This window comes from Primulina huaijiensis, chromosome 3 (assembly GCF_012295235.1).
Source record: "Primulina huaijiensis isolate GDHJ02 chromosome 3, ASM1229523v2, whole genome shotgun sequence".
NCBI classification, from domain to species: Eukaryota; Viridiplantae; Streptophyta; class Magnoliopsida; order Lamiales; family Gesneriaceae; genus Primulina; species Primulina huaijiensis.
The window spans coordinates 3,971,844-3,992,531 of record NC_133308.1 but is presented as its reverse complement, the minus strand read 5'-3'; the positions used below and the strand labels follow the sequence as shown (position 1 = coordinate 3,992,531).

General features: G+C 32.7%; 2 protein-coding genes across 5 annotated transcripts; both read right to left on the bottom strand.

The window, feature by feature from the left end:
* Positions 1-1,094: 1,094 nt before the first annotated feature.
* LOC140973176 (NAC domain-containing protein 40-like) lies at positions 1,095-5,860 on the bottom strand. Its single transcript, XM_073435782.1, has 7 exons — positions 5,581-5,860; positions 5,181-5,434; positions 4,672-4,956; positions 3,625-4,570; positions 3,415-3,544; positions 1,781-1,942; positions 1,095-1,473 (listed from the first exon to the last, which is right to left on the bottom strand). Exons 1-4 carry the CDS (start codon positions 5,831-5,833, stop codon positions 4,079-4,081), a joined length of 1,284 nt encoding a protein of 427 aa, XP_073291883.1. The 5' UTR covers positions 5,834-5,860; the 3' UTR covers positions 1,095-1,473; positions 1,781-1,942; positions 3,415-3,544; positions 3,625-4,078.
* Positions 5,861-7,934: 2,074 nt separating this feature from the next.
* LOC140973175 (methyl-CpG-binding domain-containing protein 6-like) lies at positions 7,935-17,691 on the bottom strand. Of its 4 annotated transcripts, none has more exons than XR_012174585.1 (4): positions 17,217-17,691; positions 15,105-15,617; positions 8,455-8,568; positions 8,295-8,321 (listed from the first exon to the last, which is right to left on the bottom strand). XR_012174585.1 is itself a non-coding variant. In XM_073435780.1 (3 exons), exons 1-3 carry the CDS (start codon positions 17,604-17,606, stop codon positions 8,244-8,246), a joined length of 582 nt encoding a protein of 193 aa, XP_073291881.1. In that variant the 5' UTR covers positions 17,607-17,689; the 3' UTR covers positions 7,935-8,243. The 4 variants fall into 4 exon arrangements, 2 of the variants coding, with proteins under 2 accessions (XP_073291881.1, XP_073291882.1); XR_012174586.1 differs by having other exon boundaries at positions 8,299-8,318; XM_073435780.1 differs by lacking the exon at positions 15,105-15,617 and having other exon boundaries at positions 7,935-8,321; positions 17,217-17,689.
* Positions 17,692-20,688: the final 2,997 nt, after the last annotated feature.

The window sequence follows — 20,688 nt, the reverse complement described above, 5'->3', positions numbered from 1 at the left end:
AGTAATTTTAAATATAAGTGAAGGTCAATAATGAGTTTCTTTCAAACTCGTGTTATTTTTCCTAGCCTGAAATTAAAATACCACCCAACCCTAGACAAGTTGCTAATAAAGTAAACTTATTACGTAATTAAAATTATTGCTTAGTTTAAAATTTTTTGGAACACAACTCCATTTATAGTTTATCAAGAGAGAAGAAAATACATTTTTCTTGTCTTTTTTTATTTATTTTCAGAATTATTTTTCTTTGCTATAAAATCCCTCAATTTTATCCATAAGACCGGTAGTTAAAAGTCAGTCATATATATGCTGCACACCTACCGTGCACACTTATATGAGCACTGATGAGGTGTCACTCATATATTGGATGTGATGAAATATAGAATAATTGCGCATCCAATATGTGAGTGACACATCATCGGTGCTCACATAAATATGCACGGTAGGTGCTANTTCCATAATTTGGCACCTACGGAAGCCATATTAACTTTGAGACTCGGTTTATAGCAACTGCATGCATAATTTAAAGCAGTAAATTTTCATCCACTTTGACATTGCAACATTAATTGCATGCATTTCTTTTAGCATTATCAAATTTAAGAAATAAAATAAAATAAAATCATTGATTGGTGCAACATAGCAGCATTGTCCCTCTTCGGCAATCAATTCCCTTTTATTCTCTTCCAACGAAATCATTGCCTCTTTCGAATCATAATCCATTAAAGGCAATATCAAAATGCAAAGGTGATAATAAAGAAATACATTTATTACACAATATCCATTTTTGTCATATGGAAATATGAACACTTTGGCATTCAATATATGGGGCATGGATTGGGTGGTTCCGAGCTACAAAAGCTCCTAAATTTGTGTGTTATTTATGAACAATGTAAGTTTGACACCGAAAAAACATAAATTTGAACATCAAGTATTGCAAAATGTCATCATTCTAGCAACCACCATCAGTGGTCCATAAAATACAAACACAGACCAATATTATTTCCTTCCATTAAGGCTGTAATAGACCACATTTTACTATTTAAATTTACTGTTTGTATTCACTTAAATTAATGGAAAGAACTATACGAAATCAGATTTATTATATGTTTCATTAGAAAAGTCACATTCTATATATGCATTGTATTGTTAAAAACAACCAGAGCTTCTTGAAGATGCTACTACGGTACTACCCTTTTCTTCCAATTTGTCAAAATCCCTTTAGAATAGTAAAATTCTTCCAATTTTAGTAGGAATTTTTTTTCCCCAAATCATGTAAACTAAAACAAATTCAAAAAACACCAGAAACCCATCTCTCAAATTACTAGTTTGCCTTTATATCGGCGCGAATTTGCTGTTGTTCTTCCTGACATAGTAGGTCGGCACGGATTTACTACTCCGGCATTGTTGCAGCTGTTCTTGAAGATCCTGGACAAGCTCATTAAGTTTATTGATGCTCTTCTCCTGCATCAAGACAATCTGCACAAGTTGATAAATTCATGAGGTAGCAGAAAAGATGTCAAAATTCTGGTATTCGAAGCCATAACATGAAAATGCTGGGAAGACTTGATGATAAAGTTCCAATCAACATATATATAATGGAACCATATATCCTAGAAGACAAACAAACAAAGACCCTGTAACATCCTTGACGAAATAGTTATAAAGAATACCAGCACAAAAATAAATTATATACAGGGATATAATTCGGTTCGACGTTTTCCCATGGCCATGATGAGCACATTTTATATTTTATACTTAATGATCAAGAAGAGGGTATGTTTACCGAATCTTCCAAGTCTGCCTCCACTTGTGAAATTTGATACTGCTTCTGAAACTCAGTCCGACCGACTAATTGTTTCCACCTTCTAAATTGTGATATTGTTACAATGAATATCAACAACAGTAAGAACAGCAGCATTGGCCTTGCCATCACTCTTCTCTTCTTCTACAAAAACATAACAAGCAAATTAAGTTGGCACAGAGAATTCAAATTTCGAGTGAAGTTCCCATCAAGCTAATTTCATGGCCTGCCATTTGGAATGCCAATTGACACACAGTAAAATTGAATATACATGTTTCCCCAGCTAAGCAGATTTCAAGAACACAAATACTGCCTTTCTAACATCATCCATTATCCGATGCGGGACTAGTGGGAGGCAAGGGCCCGGAACCTAAGATTCTTTAGGTTAAATTTTATCTGTAATTTTCATTAAATGTTTGTTTCACCTCCCATGCCCATTAATAAATCACTCCGTCCGTGTGATTTCTTTACCCACTCTCTCCACTATCCCGCAACATCAATGTCATTTCCCAAATCTTGACACTCATTACGTACGCAAGTAACTCACTACTTCAAAATTGAAAATGAAATATGCAAACTAAGATCCAATCCTGTGTTCTTTTCACGTTCAGAAACTTTAAACGATAAAAGGGATATTTCGGTTGGATGGAAAATTTAAGTCAAGATTAGCCAAAAACTGAAACTTAGCTGCAACACACAACCCTTCATTTATTCAATATCCCCATATTTAGCACGGATAAAGGAATTACAAAGAAATAAATACAAGAAAGACCTTACAAATCAGAGCTCGATTTTGTTCAACAGAAGCATTAAGTAAACAGGCGTATTCAAGAACTTGATCGTTTCTGGAATTGAAATGTTTGTGTGATTGGATAGACTGCCGGTGTTTGTGATTCTGAGATAGATTCTGCCACCGTTCTTTTGGAAGTGAAGAAACCAAAAAGAGAACAAGAACTGGAAGATTATCACTGAATCACGGGAAGCAGAATTAAAAAGTTGATCAAATTTCCGTTTTTTTGTAGACTGTATAAAACCGTTTTGTGTGTTATTATACACAACCGATGCCTTTCAGCTACAAGAAAAAAGGTGTTAATCCCAAAAATAAGAAGTATTTAATATATTAATTAATAACAATTAACTTTATCATTTTATTGTGGGTGAGTTCAGATTTTACTATATCATATTACATTAAATTCACTACAAGAAAACGCGTAAATTGGCAACGGTTTTTTTAAAACGATCACTCATTTAGATTGTTTTCAGAGATAATAAATCACAAAATAATCATGTCTATATTTTGAATGGACACAAAAACATATTTTTATGAAAACATGAATGCTAGATATTTATGTTATGATTGGTGATTAATTAAGAAATTGTTTATTCTAATTCAGCTTAATTTCGAAAATTGTTATCACCCCTAAATAGCATGATCAGTGCAAAAAAATAACACTTGGATCGGTGAATATTAATTTTATCTATCGAGTAACCTGGTTCCAACTTCCTGAGCTTCAAAAGATTGGAACAGCAAATAATATCATTTAAGCATAGAGAAACCAGGATTTGATATACTAAATCCTCCATATACCAAAAGGGTATTTGGATTCGTCGCTTACCAAGAAAAAAGAAAGCCCCAGCCACATCTTCTGCTGTAAATACAGCTTCAAGTTTGCGACAAACTTGATCCTGTGCTCCCTTGTCGACTCTCCAATGACCCATATGATCCATGCAATCTTACTTTCCAGCCTAGAGTTAATACATCATATAAGCAAATCTTGTGTAATTGGGAAACAGAATCACACATCACATCGTCGAATTAAGCTTACCTTCTTGCAGAAGTCGGGGCACCTGCGGGACTTACAGAATATCAGTAGCTGAGTATATTGGATGCACTGTATACCCAAGTATAAAGCCCTCTAACAAAGGTAGCCACTAGCATTTGTATATGCTTTTTGGAAGAATACTATATACTATATAACCTAATCCTGTTGCTTTTCGTATTTCAGAAAACTATGCAAGTGATCTTTGCTAATCCAAACAAAAGAAGGCGTAAACAGTGGTATGACGTACACAAATTCATTTCATTATCAACTCCAAAATACATCATACAAGTACATACAAGCCCCACAATCAGTAGCATATTGTAATCAGTACAACATATGTATAATACATTCAATTATACATGCCGATCTAATTTTGCACACCCCAAAACTAGACTCGCCGATTTCAACTATTTATGACTAGGATGCTAACCATACCAGAAAGGATTTATAATTCTTGTTATCTCCATATGACAGATGGGAGGTAAAGATCCCAGTTGATATCTTTCCATTTTCGAAACTTGAAGACGCCAATAAACTTCTGAGTTTCCCAAGAATCTCCCTTTAAGAAGAAGGTTACCAGTAAGATTAGGATAACCAGAAAGATAATCATGGATGAAACTTTATAATTTGAAGCCACGAAGTGATCAATTGAGTTCTCTGCTGCCTGCAGAGAACCCAAATTTGGCACACTGTCAATGGAAAGATTTTCTTTATCAGACTTGTGATCAGTATCAGATGGCTCTCTCTGGTAAGTTTTTGGTGTTTGTTTTCCCTGTCTGAGCCGCCGACTCCCAGTGCCCTGAAGATTAGTATCCTGACCTGGCTGCTTAGACACCATATCAGGCTCACATTTGCCAGACGCTCGAATCTCGTTTAGTGAGGGATAATCTAGTTTAATGATGTCATCTTTCATTATATCGGCATAACAATCCTCTTCCGCCGCGCCACCCTGTAAGCAAACATGTAAACATCGCAATCACATCTACATTATCTTGTCCAAATTTAAATGAGAGATGAAATGTTTATAAAAAATGAATAAATAAGACAAACCTGTTTCAGGCTTGACGAGTCAAATTCATTACTAATTTTCTCATCAGATTCATGACCAGTGTCAACATGTTCCACAGAATTAGAATTGTAGCTGTTGCTGCACTCCTTCGAACAGCTCTCAGCCACATCGGCTACTTCGAGGATGGGAGATTGTTCCTTATCAAGCATCTCAACTCCACAATCATTAGCCGATAGCAAATCACTTTGATTATTAAAATTCCTTATCGAACTGTCGCCCACGTGAAATTCACTATTCTTTCGAAGGCGGCAAACAACCATGTCATCCTAAGAAACCATCACACATGGGCATTGCGAATATAAGAATATAAAGAACCAATAGTACAAATATAAGAATATAAAGAACCAATAGCACATTAAAATAGCCAGAGATTAAGAAGGAGAGGGTGAAACTTGGATCTTTCAAACAATTGCTTACAAAATTTCGATTTTTCCCCAATATTAGGCAAGTTAATTCGAATCTTTTAAGGTTTCAGCAGCAAACTGCACACCTGAGATTTCTCAGCTGCACAATATTCGTGCATTATCCACTCTGTTCTCTGCCCTCTTGGTGCCCGGCCCATGTGGAAAACCAGAGTCCTCTTCCTCCCAATCAGATTCGAACCCGATTTCAGAATGCGTTCTTTACCTGTGGCCTTCCAGTATCCACTAGCAGTCGCCCTTTTGCTTTGAGATCCACTTGGATACTTCTTCCCACGAGGAGAGAAAAAGAACCATTCGTTGTCCGATTGAATCATAGATTGAGCTGATTTATTCCAATTAACAACTCAATACTCCAAGAAAATGCCGAAGTACAGTTGGAACTCCACAAAAACATTAATCTTAACTTTTCACAGAATAACAAATTTTAAATTTAGTGTAAATGACAAAAAAACAAAAACAAACAAACACCTGGTAAATCCCAAGGCTCGTGTCTGCAAATATCAAGCTCGGGAATGACTTCTATACCATCTTCAAACCCTTGAAGCTTCTTCTTCAGGTAATACTGTATCAATTCATCGTCGGTCGGCGAAAACCTGAACCCTGGAAACATTGCAGAGGCTTCTGCTATCGAAATGTCCATAAAGTTTCTCGATAAAGGTGCTTTTCTTGAATTTTCTTCGCTCATCTTTTCACCGGTCGAAAGAAAACCTTTCTCCTGCATTCTGAAATTTTTTTTCCTTCTGTATGGTTGACTAATTTTGTGAACAGAAAATGGCCGTCAAGACAATAACAGAGTTCTCATGACATCAGGAAATCTCTTATTGGCTTCGCTCTTGCGACGGTGCACGTGTCCTTAATTCTTTGAATGCTGCCTGTTCCCCATGCAGAAAGAACGAGAGATATATCTCTTTAGAACAATACTTTGGTCCTTTGACTACAGAAATTTACTTTAATCCTCCATATCTACTCAAATTACAAATAAGTCCTATATTTTTTTCTTAATGATCAAATTTGATCTTATATTTATCGACTTAACAAGTTTAAATCTGACAAAAACTTGTGTAAGACGGTCTCACGGATCGTATTTTGTGAGACGGATCTCTTATTTGGATCATCCATGAAAAAATATTACTTTTTATGATAAGAGTATTACTTTTTATTGTGAATATCGGTATGATTGACCCGTCTCACAGATAAAGATTCGTGAGACCGTCTCACAAGAAACATACTCTTAAATCTTGTACATATATTCTTAATCAGAATATTTTAAGTTTTACATAATTTTAACTTATTTATTCTAGATATTTTTTTGATTATTTTTATACGAAAATATGTAAGTTNATAGGAATATTACAGTTTAGTTTTTTTTTTTTTAATTTAACAAACATTTTTTTTTTCAATTCCAACCATTCAAATAGCACTTTAGTCACTCGATAATTTGTCAAATTTCACTTTAGTCTCTCGATAATTATAAAAAACACTATTCACACACACAGCGTGTGGAGAGTAACTAGTATTTATTATGTCGTCAAGTGACACGTGAGGTTGTTCATCGCAAGCTATCTTGCTTCTTCATTGAGTAGAACTTGGAGAACGTTGTCTCTTTTTCTCAAGTTTTCATTCCCTACAATTTTATCGACTTTGTCATTATATTTTATTTATAAATATTATAAATCCTAGATTCTTAAAAATTTCTTGAAATAAAATTACATGAAAAGGTAAAACGATTNTTTACAAATAAAGATTTGACTTAAAGGTTGTACTTAATTTATTGAACTTTCAAACTTTTTTTATATGAATAGATTTCAGAATTTAATTATAGCTATTTGACTAAATTCTCGAATTAGCGCATAAATTTAGTGTGTATTTGGTAGAAGTCAACAGACTAAAAATATTTATTTTAAAAAAATCTTTAAAAATAATTTTTTAGTTACAAAAGATATTTTTTAAAAACACTTTAAAAAATATTTTTAAAAAGATAGAAACTCTGGATTTTGCTTCTAATTTTATCTAAAAATAAAAAACAAAAACACTTTTCAATATTTATCCAAACTTTAAAGTTGATTTTTTTTAAAAAAAAATGAATAAAAGTACTTTAAAAAAATGAACTTATTTAAAAATTTTAAGTTGAAACTTATTTGTTAATGAGACTAAATTTGTCGGTGAAAAATATATTACCAAAATTACAACCCCTCCGTAGCATGGGGTTGGAATGCGATTTTCAAAATATTTATTATTGAAGTTATGTATACATATTTTTAAAGTTAACTTAATGTTTATTTATTTAAAATCAAATTAGAATTATTTTTTATCCAAAAAAATATAAATAAAATTTATATTATATGGATTCATTTGTTAAAAATAATTTTACCCACATAACTGAAAATTAACCCATATAACAAAATATTAATCAAATTAAATATTAGGAAGAACACATCGGACAATGTTATATTACATTTTTAAATTCAATCATCATTTCAAAAGACTTTATATATTTCAGTATAATCGATATTTTAGATTCAAAATTTAATCATACCTCCTAAATACTGTATTCAAATATTATAGTTTAATTCAATATTTTATATTTGAAATTCTAAAATATCTGATCTGACATACAAAATTTCCTAGATTTTGAAAAATCAATTCAAGCAAAAACCCACTAGGGACCTAACTTCTAACAACCACCTTAGCAAAGTTACAGGTCTCCTTTTGCCTTCATTTAGACAAATTGACTGAGAAATCAAAGATTGAAAACAATTTAGAGCTTTCTGGGAAATATATATATATTTTTTCCTAAAATAAATAAGATTAAAAAAAACTATGGAAAAAATATTTTATCCCAATTCACCTTCTTTTTCTTTAATATCACAAAAACAAATCAGATTGTCTAAAATATTCCACCACAAATCATCCCAACATACAATTGAATTATGCAACAGAGCTATAAAATAAGAAAGGTGTCCCTGACCAGTTGAAAGAGATTCCAAATAGCATCAAAATGCAAGTAATAAATCTATCTGAGCTCTGTGCAGAACATGAGAAAGCTCTGCCATTCATCACTACAAGCTACAAGCTACAAGCTACAAGCCTCGTCTCGATTTTCTGTTTATCACTAGTAAGAGGTGAAAACGCTATGCTACTGCCCCAGCCTTCTTGCGTTTCGAACTGGACTTGGGCTTTTTCTGGCTCCCAGGGCTCTCTGAAGACTGCTGGGAAAATCATTTTCCGGAAGGAAAAAAAGGATGAAACATCACCGATAGTGTAATGGCAAAATGGGCGTTAGAATGGATATAAAGGCTATTAACAGATATTAAATGTACTACGAATGAAAATTTTACTGACCCCAGCATCTGTTTCAGATTTCGACTCTCGCTTTGGTTCACCTTCTGAAGCTAGAAAGCGGAGCACCTCATTCTTTGAACGCAGCTTGCGTTTTCCAGATGGAGCAACATAATACTGTACAATTCAGATGTTTAGTATCTGAGGGGTAAGACAAAAATGTTGTTCAAATGCAATTACGCTGCAACACCTATAGAGCCAATAATTGAATGGTAAACTGTAAAGTAAGTGTATTCACACCGAGTAAAAGGAGCACATTACATTTTGATTTGCATGTAACACGAATAAAACATGAAGCCAACACCAAACAAAATCATTGAACCAGGTCACTACAAGCTGATCTCTGTTTGTTTATTTCCTCTCTTGACTTGTATTGTTACAGTTTCAAAGAAGGAAGGGAAGTTCATACAGGCCGACACCATGTTGTTCTCTAATTCTATTTGCATAGTTTCCTGATGCCGTCCTGTATTCTTTAACAAATCATATAAAGTTTGATTCAAGATTTAAAATACAGAACAGAATGACTTCACATGTTGACTGATGCAAAATGATTCGCAGAAACATCATCGATTTCATAATCACATTACTTAAGGCATACAAAAAAGTGCCTAGGAAAATGTTGTTAGAAAATAACATACAAGCTATAATAACTGAATGCATGAAATTGCTGGTACATTGTACTGGCCACATTTTTATGAGTTCAGCGTGCAGGTCGAGAAGATGGTCAAAGTACTGATGAGTAATTACTGATTACCAATTACACAATGAAGTTGCATAATGTTTTTTTCTCTTTTTCATCTATGTTAAGAACCAACATTTCGGTCCTCTAGCATCACATTGAGTTCAATAAAAGTTATATGCTTCAATAGTGGCAACATCAGGTAACTGTTAGATACTAGGTGGCCAAGCAAAATGTTGCATTGGAATAACAGAATCTAGAGGTTGATGGGTAAGCTAACCAAAGCTAGAAACAATTGAAAGTAAAGTTGTAAATTTACTCTTTCACTTTTTAATGACCCAAAGTCTGTGCCCGTATGGAAATTGAGGAAGCACCAAACACGCGACAGGGTTAAGGCTAAGGGCAACAAAAGGTGGAGGGAATCTCAATGGGATATGCAGTTGTAACTTTTGTTCCAGAAAAATACTAGCTCAGGCTAGGGGCAAGTGAGCAGTCACTTGGATCAATTCTTTTCTCAAAGATCATATCAATTTTCGACTTTCGTTTTCTTTTTAGTAATACTAAGTGCAATGTATATTTCTTTATTTAATTTTTTGAATCTCTGCAATTGATAAAGGTGAACTCTGGCATTGGTTTTCGAGTTGATTTGGGGTCTAACAATTGGTCTTAACCTATGGGCACAAATGCATCTAGTAAACTCGCAAGCTTTTCAAGTCAGCTCCAATTTTATTTCGTTAGTATTTGAAATTATCAAACTTGAGCTCAGCTCGATCATATCCAAATATATTTTCGAACCAAATTCAAACTCGGATAATTTTTGTTTCACAGATTGCGAGTTCATTGTATTTATTTTTTATAAATATATGAGCAAACGAACTTGAGAAGTAAATGGAACGTTTGCTTAATATAGCTATAAGCTCGATGAATAAGTTTAAATCAAGCGAACTGAGCTCAAATTCAAGCTCTAAATCAAGCCAAACTCAAGCCCAAATAATTTGTTTTTCAAGCTTCGAACAGCCAAAAACAATCGAGATCGAGCTCAAATAAATTGATCGCAATATTTAATCCAGGTTGTTCGCACCCATTGTCAGAGATGCTGAATTCGACTAAGGGAAAAGCAAGTCCGACTATCAATGAGAGTAATCTGAGATCCATGCATCAATCCAAAACAGTTGTGACTGAGCCAGAGGGGGAACCTCAAATCAACCAATCATACAAAACCAAAAACTCAAGGGAGGGGAAGGTGCGCGCCCCACCCTGTGAGAAACCTACTTACCAAGCTTTGAGGGGGCTTTGATCTAATAGGTTGGTTATCAAAGGCTAACTGTATTTTGAGGTCAATGATACGCCGACTGGATAGAAAATGCAAATCACGCTCATCTATGTCGAAAGAACAACAATCTATTGGTGCTGATGGGTTAAAAACGAACACCAGATTTGATTTAGGAAGGATTATTAGGAAGTAGGAAGTTGCTTAATCTATGTCGAAAGAACAACGATCTATGGCCACGCCATATAAAGTATGTGTTGTGTTGTGTTGTGTTGTGTTGTGTTGTCAATCTACCATGTCTTTATAATACTTCAATATTCAACAAAAAATAGTTCAACTTCGAATCAAATACCATAACTTGCGCCTTATAGTTATGAAAATAACAAAAATCAAGATCCATAGCAATTTGGTCGACGTAGCAGATCATATTAATGCATGACTACATGAATACCATCACATTCCTTGCCATATTGACGCATACGTTTTAATTTGCTTCCAAGGATACAGATGTAATTCATGTCGGATCCCATTTTAATGTATGTATGTACATCGCACGTAGTTTTATGCGCGCACGCATGCTGCATGCATAAAGCCATATTTCTAGATGAATTTAATAACGGAAACAGCTTGTATACAAGTCAGAGCCCTTATCAGCATTGTATACTCATTCTAAAAAAAAGGAAGATTCTTGAACAGAATCTTTTAGCTTTTCGAGAAAACAACAAACATGGCAACTTTGGTGCAAAATTGAACTTTAGAGAAGATTCAAAACACGAAACCATCCTACGCGAAGAATCTTATTATTTTCCATTGTTTTCAGATGTAGTATCGTGTTCACAACTTTTGGCCCCTTTTTTCCTTTTCGTTTGAGCTAGACCGCGTTGGGCCAGAACTAACGTAGATGTTAATTTACTCTCTTTATTAATGAATAAATCCTTTTTTGCATTACCCTTTACATCATTTTCATTCAGTACCATGTATGAAAATTTAGGTCAGTCTTTCGCATGGTTAGGTGCTTGATCAGGAGACCGAGCGAATTAACTCTAGGTAAAACTGAAATTGTATAGAACTTCAATGGGTTTTTGTTCATAAAGAGTAAAGATTTGTAAACCAAGATGGACTTGTAAGACATAGAGTACGCTATAATTACTAAAAGCCAACAATACATAGCAAGGCACGTCTTTGTGCCCTCAAACTTGATTCACACATTTAACGGCTAATAATAATAATATGCTAAAATGAAACTAAATTTTACATTTTTATAATTTTTTATGAAGTAATTAATGGTTAATCCATTTAACATCTGTCCAAATTGATCAACGGTTGCCTTTCCATTTTCTTTTAAAAACTTAAATTTTTTACTTCTATGTTCATTCATATTTGGATTCATGACCGTAAGCAATAAACACAATTATAACACTTTAGTAATCTTTACAATGACATCAATTGGCCTTGCATCCATTATACCATTTGATGACCTAGTACACTATTTAATCTTGCTCTTAGTCCATCAAACATTATTTGTCTGCATCTTAAAGAAATTATGGCATTGTATTGATGACAAAGGGAGTATGAGAGAGATTAAGTTAATTTAATTGGGTACTATCAGATATTCAAGAAAATAATAACACTAGGCTTTCATTGACGATCCTAACGGCTAACTATAAAGTCCTACGAATGAAAATTCATGGATACTATTTTCACATCCCAATCTTACATTTAAGTTTTAACATATTCGCATTTAAAAGTGCCATTTTGAATTGGAAAAGAATTTTGCTTGGAATAGCAGCTAGAAGTTCTCCTCCAACCATAAACTGATGGAAACCATAGTTAGAAGGTTTCGTTCAATATTTATCAATGGTATTTCCCTTTAGCATACACTAAATTAATATTTTAAGTTCCTCGTCTAATGCTATCTTTATTTTTTTCCATTTTAAATCTTCTTGTTGAGCTCTAATTAAGAAAATCTCCTGACACAGCTTGAAGATTCGTGTCAATTAAGGAGTGTTTGCAAAAGATAATGCTTTTGTATAAGTGATAAAATTTATAGATTATGAAGAATTGGAGAAAAATCACAAGTGAGTATTATTTGAAAACAAAAGTAAAGCTGAAAATCAGAAGTGGGTAGGTAGTGTTTGATAAATAAGTGATTGTTATATTAAATTTTTACGAGAATCACTTCTGTTGAACCAGAATTAGTATCCCCACTAGCTTTTGAATTTCAATTAAATTTAACAGAAGCTAACGCAGAATCTGGATTTAAGAAACACACAAAACTGATTTTTTAAATCAAAATCCAAGAATCATTTTTTTTATTGATTGCAAACACCCCCTTTGTGCTTCACTTGATAAACTCCATGCATCTATTAAAAAAAAAAAACAATGTATAAAAAGCATTTGTTGAGTGGGAAAATACAAGATCTTGACACCAGATCTTGCATCAAGAATTATTGGACATGTAGATAAACTTAAACCTTTGAAAAGAGATTACTCACTTGCCACTATGGAGTTTAAAGACGCGGATTCAAAGAATTTCTTGTCTAAAAATTAGTACTTGCAAACTACAAAGAAGAAGAATTCAAAACCAAATCTATGAGTCTATGACTATAGATTTTGAAGAAGAATCTAATATGTCCAAACCCATGACAGCACCAATGGTCATCCCCAAGAAAAGCAAACATTAGCTACAAAATTCCAAATCAAAGATACACCATGAAGAACTCCACCATGTAGAAGACATAAGAGAAACAAAGTTATCCCCGGACCTTGAAACAACTACCATAGCAGGTAAGTCAAAACAAAATCAATAATATCGAGATTCATCAACCATCAACTTTTTCTGAACAGTAATTCTTCAAAGGTTTTGTTTGCGATTAATAATTACTCTTAGGTTGAACTTGTAACGCTTGGGTTGATCTACATTTTAGAAGATTCGACTTGCACAACTTCTCTGGTTATATGCAGCAAGCACCGGTCACTATACTTGGTATCAAAACTAATCTCACGTGTTCGATTTCCATAAGTTGCAAGTTTTGTGATTAATGGAAAGGGAATAAAAAAAGAGTAATAATTACTTATGTCGATGGCTGCTGCAAATTTTTTAAAAAATTGAGTTGCATAGCTACCATTTACTGTAACTTTTGATAAATTTGCATCTTATTGAACCTACAAATCATTGATTTTGTCATCGACGTCATTTCCTACAAAGCAAAAAAAAAAAAAAAAATTCAAATCCAAAAAGAAAGTGAAAAGAATTCAACAAAAGGTCCGTTTTTCCAACCTCTTTCGCAGAGTCAATTAGTGAACTTTGGGTCTGCAACAAAAAGATCTGTTTAAGAATGTTTATGATCACGAGAGAAATAGTTTGGAGGCCGCAAGAAATGAAAAATGAAAAGTCCGTTGAATCTATAAATATGCTATATAGATTCTTGATCCTTGGTCATTTATACAGTCATCCGGCAACCAGCTCGGTCTAACCTTCAGTGCCCAAAGTACCTCATCGGCCTAGTTTTTTCCCGGGGAAAACATCGATATTGGCTTCGCATCAATCACCGAATCTAACCCAAACTCCGGATCCATGTTAGTTTCATGACCATCGAGTGCAGGTTCTCCTAGGCCAAGCATCCACATCGGGTATGCGTCAATCACCAAATCTAACCCAAGCTCCGGATCCCCATTAATTTCATGACACTTGTGTGCACGAGTCTCCATTGTGGACTGGTTCCAGCCAGGGTCAATGAAGTAACTTCCTAACAATGGGTCACTTTAAGAATATTTGACTTGCACATTTATCTCCGGTATAACTTCTCTTAAAGCAGCAATCGTTTGTTGATGTACTTGGCATCAAAACCAATCTTATGTGCTCGATGTCCATGAGTTGCAAGTTGGTGCAATTATTGGGAGATGAATCAATAGAGAGCAAAAATTGCCCCTATTGAGAGAACGATCGAAATGTCACTTGGGTTGCTGTATATTTTAAAATATTTGAGTTGCACCGCTACATCTGAATGCGCTTGAACTTACAAATTCATTGATTGTCATTTGCATCATTGCCTACAGAGCAAGAAGAGATCAAAGTCCAAAAAAAGTTAATGTGGAGAGATTCAAATGATATTTCGGTAAGCACGGTGTATTTCCAAATTTGGGAACGATGCCTTATTAACTTTTCCATTCATGAGACCAGCTTTATTTTTTGTTGGTTGTTACAACTAAATATATCATTGTATGAAGAGAGATGTATCACACGGACTTCAAATCAACCATGTGAGTTGGGCATACTTCTGGAGATAGCAAACATAGATGAAAGGTAGAACTGGTTCGATTTGAGCTCAATCGTACTAAAAAAATTTTCAGATAGAGTTGCTCATCCCCAATATATACCAATTGATATATTAAGCTCGCAATCCAGGGAATGGCTCATAGGCAAATATAAGTTTTCGACTAAAACAACCCTCTAGGCCAACTATAGAAAACCCATTTATTTGCCTTTGATTTAAAAATCATCAACTAAATTTTTTGAACCATGTTATAAAAAAATATTGTATCGTGTTTCTATGTAAAAGATCCCTAAATTATAAGATACGATGAAATCATGCCCTGATTGGACAATTCGTACCCAATGCACAAATAAAGGAAGTTGCATTACATGCAAAAACAAGTATTCAATAAGAAGTACGTGTAAAAGACAAAACAAGAAAAACCTACTTGGTCGATGGTTGCCGCAGTGGCTCCCGAGGACCGGACTCTTGTTTATACATTCCAACCTTCCGGCAACCAGCTCGGCCGTTTCGCCATCTCCTCAGGGTCCCTGACCTTCGGCGCCCTGGGTGCAGCCTCGCTCTAGACTTCTTCTAGAGCCAGCATAGAAATAGGCTTTGCGTCAATAACTGAATCCGACGCAAACTCCGGATCCCCATTTGTCTCATGACGCTCAGTTGCTGAAGTTTTTATTGCATAGTCATTGCATCCTGGGTCAATGAAAGAATCGGATCCTAATAGTGCTTGTAGTGCAATTGGTATCAAAACCAATCTCATGTGTTCGATCTCCATGAGTTGCAGGTTGGAGCAATTATTGGAATGGAAATCATAGTAAAGATATAATTGCTCCGGTTGAAAGAGAAATCGAAACATAGCACTTGAACTGATGTAAATTTTAAAAGATTTGAGTTGCACCATTACATTAACCTTAGCTTTTGGTAAATCTGCATGCACTGGAACCTACAAGTTCATTGATTTTGTCATCGGCATAATTGCCAATAGAGCAAAACAATAATTTGAGTCTAAATCAAAAGTGAAAAAACATTCAACAAAAGATTTCCAACATCATTTATGCAAAGTCAAAATATCTAGTTCCTTTAGGTCTGTAATAAAAGATCCACTTAAGTACGTTTGTGATAACGAGAGAAATAGCCGTGAGGCTTATTCAAGAATTGAAAGTTGAAAAGCCTATTGAATCTATAGATCTTCTACATAGATTCTTTAGCCTTCGTCTTTTTTTTATTATTTTGATAAGTGTGGTGTATTTCCAAACCAAGGGCAGGATGAAGCCTCAATAATTTTTCCACTCATGTGGTCGGCTGATTTTTTCTTGGTTGTTATGATTAAACATTGCATGAAGAAAGATGTATCAGTAAAGAGTGAGGCAGACTGGAAAAGCCAAGTGTAAGAAGATACAGTGCTCTGGCAAGGATTATATTATCACATACTCCAAATCAATGATGGGACCTGGGCATATTGATGGAAATTGCAAACATAGATGAGAGGTGGAGCTGGCTCGATTGAGCTGAATCGAACTTTATATTTTTAGCTCGAGCTCCTGACCCCCAACATTTGCCAGATTGAATATTAAGCGGGGAATCGAGACACTAACGCATAGTCAATTACAAGTTTTTGACTAAAACAGGCCTCGAGGCCCACTAGAGAAAATCCATTTACTTACATCTAATTTAAGAAAGCAAATGATCAATAAATCTTCATCTCAATAGTTATATGTGTTTTCAGCCCCTGTCAGACCGATTCTTTTTCTGTAGTCTCTGACTAACCCAAAAAATGTTTCTGCACTCTTTGAATCTACATGTGTTTTTCGGATGAAATTCGGTACAAAACATTGAAAATCTGGAACAAATCTATGATTTTTAAGAACTAAATGTTTTAGATATGACACTAATATATGATTTTTTAGTATTCAAACATGTATAATAAATTTTGCTATTAATGACACATGTTTTTTTGATGAAAATCGGTACAAAACATTGAATACGTGGTACTACTATAAGATATTTCAGTATAAACTCTTTTAGAATGGGTATTAATATATGATATTTGTGCACACAAACAAATGCAATAAATATTGATATTAACATAGTTATCTTTTGTATAAGGTATCTTTTGTAACAAGTATAAAACAATTTGTTCTACGCTATCATATATATGTTCCGGATTTTCAATGTTTTGTCCTGAATTATATCCGGAAAAATAAGTGTAGGCACACGAGGTGTACAAATTTTTTTTTTTGTAAACCAAAAGTTTCTGTCTGAGACTAAACACATATTTAACAATGATGTAGGGGATTTATAAGCAAGTCTCCCAATTTAAGAACTCTTTCAAGTTTCAACTAAATTTGCTAAACCGTATTCAGAACTCAATCTTAGCCCGCGCATCTCCACGTAAGATATCCCTAATTTTTAACATACGATGAAACCATGCCTAAATTGGGCATTTCCGTATCTAATCCACAAATAAAGGAAGCTGCATTACTTGTAATAACAAGCATTCAATAAGAGGTACGTGTAAGAGAGAGAGAACAAAAAAACCTACTCGGTCGATGGAACCGGCGGTGGCTCCCGATGAGCGGACTCTTGTTTCAACGTTCCAACCTTCCGGCAACCAGCTTGGACGTTTAGCCATCTGCTCAGGGTCCCTGACCTTCGGCTCCCTGGATACAGCCTCGCTCCAGACTTCTCCTGGAGCCAGCATAGAAATAGGTTTTGCATCAATAACTGAATCCGACGCAAACTCCGGATCCCCGTTACTTTCATTACGCTCGGGTGCCGGAGATTCTTTGGTAGAGTCATTCCGGTCCTGGTCGATGAAGGAACCGGATCCTAACAATGGGTCATCCTGGATGGAGTCATCCAGAGGCTCACCGAAGATTGAAACAGGTGATTGAGGTTGAGGACTTGGGTTAGGACTTTCGGGTTCGGCCATTCCGACGGAGAGCGGGGAGAGGGGGTTCAGAGAAAGGGAACTGGGAGTGTGTAGGACCGTTTGAGCAAACCTACGACTCAGCCCCCATTAAATAGTTGAAATTTTTTAAAAATTTGGTAGGTGAATTTATTTTCTGATGCTTTTCTTGGATTTCAGATTTTGGATTTTGCCTGCATTAGATGTTTAAAATATATTAGTAAAAGATTTATACGTGTTGCATATGTTATTATTATTTTTAATTTAATCAAATAATATTAAACAATTAACACGAATTTATTTTCAATTTAGAAGAATTATTCGATTTAAAATGAAAATTTTGTTTAGTCTTTTTTCTATATTAAACATGGAGTGACATGAGTAGATTTTTAGTGAAGTAAGAAAGGTAATTATGGAATTAAATATTTGATGTCATCTAAAATATTTACTCTAAAAGTATCAAACTTAATAATATAGTATAGATTCATCTGTCTCAATTATAAATATTTCATTTTCTATTTTGAAACATATAACTTAATTTCTATATTTAATAACATTTTTTAATATATATAAATATATCAACTAAATCTTAAAAAACGTGTTCGTTGAATAAATAAAAATAAAATATAAATTTTGTTTGTACTTTTTTTTCCAATTATTTTCTTAATTTGTGTGAAAGACATGTACTTATATTTGAGATGGAAAGGGTATTATATTATTTATACTGATATATAAAAATTGAGGTTTTCAGTGATCCGACTTTGTGATACTAATTAATTTTTAAATAAGTTTTTCATATAATTTATTCATAACTACAATATATAATTCACTTTAAAATTAAAAAATTCACATATTATCTCCCACATTACATATTTTATATAATTGCATTACTGTTATCCTAATAATAATTAAAAACTATAACAAAATTTCATGAATAAACTCGATCAATTAATTATCATGATTCATATACGTAATAGTCATTATTTTACACGCACATTATGTGTAAGTAGTTCGCTAATTTATATTATACTTATTATATATAATTTTTTTATTCTTACCTACTATCTTATATATTATTATATTATTATTTTATGGGTCGACTCGGTTTATACCTATAATAAAAAGTAATATTTTTGACATAACAAATAATTTTATACTAAATCGAATATTAATCTAACAAAATTGACACATGAGATAATTTCATATGAATTTTTTGTTATAATATTGAGTATGAGTGTATTATAATTTAAAATTTAGATTAATAGTATACAATTTTCTTATTGACAAAATTATCACTATATAATATTACATATTATTTGACATTGAAAAAAAAAATTTATTATGATAAATATGTTAGAATACGAAACTTTCTCTTTCATAAGTCATAATTTATAAGTTAACCATTTTCATAAATAATTGTGATGAATTTCAAATATATCGATGATTAACTTTATTTTAAATATAAATTTGAAATCATTTCTAAAATCAAATTTCAAATTAAATCATTTTCGTCAATCTGATTCCAACCCGGTACCAGTTGTTTACAAAATCTACTAAATCCAAACATTATCCGGTGAACAAAATTCTGTCAAATTCATAACAATATTACAATAAAACTTTTGAAATTCTATTTACAATATTATTTATATATGATGTAATCCATCTGTATTTTAATGTCATATTTGTTGTACTATGTGAAAAAACCTTTGCATTTTCAAACAAACCATCGTAGTTTAGTACATCAATTTTTGAAAGTTTGTACAAAACCAAAATTTTACAATTATATTATATGATTTGTAATTTTATATTTTGAAAATGAGTGGAGAATAAAAGTTAGTGAGACTGTATATATTTGTCATAAATGATTTGGTGAAAGTGATACAAGGTTATACCAAATGATTTGGTGAAAGTGAAATAAGATTGTGTTGAATGCTTTGCTTTAAAAAAAATTGGTGAAGAAAAATAAATGCACAAGTAAAGATAAAAGAAAACGTAGGTAATATTATTAGTTGATTTCAACATTTTTTTTTGTTGGGGAAACGCTTGTTACAATTGGGTCTGGAATCCGAAATCTTGTCTCAAACTTAAGACTTTGGTACAAAATGAACTACAAGCCATCGACTCAATTTTTAAAAGAGTATAGAATGACATTATTACCAAAATCTAGAATGAACTACAAGTTTATGTAAAGTCTTTTATTGTATATATCTAGTATTTCATTTAGCGGCCCGAAATATTGTTTTATGTAGTTAGTTATTAAACCAGTTCGTATCAGTATTTGAATAATTATTTAAAATTATTGATATAATATAGTGAATATATTTAAATTTTAAATATTATTATAAAAATTATTATACTAAAAATATTTATGTAATTTGAGATAACGCTAAAACGAATATATCAATGTAATGTCATTAAATTAACTTCTTTACTTTGGGTGAGTGGATATTTATCAATACAAAATTTAAAAAATTATTTTTTAAAAATGATATATTATTTTGTGAATCCAAATTTTAAACAATAAATTAATATTTTTCAAAAAGTAAAAAAAGGTCATTTATTATATGAATAAATTTTAAAAAAAAATTCTAATTATTTTTTAGGATAGTTAAAAATATTTATATTATAGTTTTAATTAAGATACATAATAATAGAAATTTACAGACAATTAATACACTAAAAATTTACGACGACACACTTTAAAAAATTTGGAAAACTTTATATACATATAAAAAGTATTTTATTTAGCACGACAGATAATAGTGAGAATTAAATATATAAAAATAACACAAAACTTAAAATCATAATCAAAAGTAAATGAAAATATATAATCAGTGTAAACACTTAAATGTAGTTTATATTTTCCAGTGATATCAAATTTGAATTTAAAAAAAATTGAAAATATTTTACATTTTTTATGTATTTGTTTTCAAATATTGAATGCAGACATATAAATATTTCATTTTATATGATATTATTTTTTACGGAAACTCTTCAAAATGGCAAAAACTCTGATCTTATATAGATATAGATATAAAATAATAGATATCAATATAGATCTGACTGACAGATAATATCGAACAATTTGACACAATGGATAATTACA

What these genes read in the sequence shown, in the direction of transcription:
- LOC140973176 (XM_073435782.1), bottom strand. Translation starts at nt 5,833, where the DNA reads ATGCAGGAGAAAGGTTTTCTTTCGACCGGTGAAAAGATGAGCGAAGAA. An exon ending in CGAGCCTTGGGATTTACCAG is followed by an intron (nt 5,435 to 5,580) that starts GTGTTTGTTTGT and finishes GGAATAAATCAG; the next exon opens with CTCAATCTATGATTCAATCG. An exon ending in ACTCGTCAAGCCTGAAACAG is followed by an intron (nt 4,571 to 4,671) that starts GTTTGTCTTATT and finishes GTTTGCTTACAG; the next exon opens with GGTGGCGCGGCGGAAGAGGA.
- LOC140973175 (XM_073435780.1), bottom strand. Translation starts at nt 17,606, where the DNA reads ATGGCCGAACCCGAAAGTCCTAACCCAAGTCCTCAACCTCAATCACCT. An exon ending in CCGCCGGTTCCATCGACCGA is followed by an intron (nt 8,569 to 17,216) that starts GTAGGTTTTTTT and finishes TGAATTGTACAG; the next exon opens with TATTATGTTGCTCCATCTGG. An exon ending in AATCTGAAACAGATGCTGGG is followed by an intron (nt 8,322 to 8,454) that starts GTCAGTAAAATT and finishes TGATTTTCCCAG; the next exon opens with CAGTCTTCAGAGAGCCCTGG.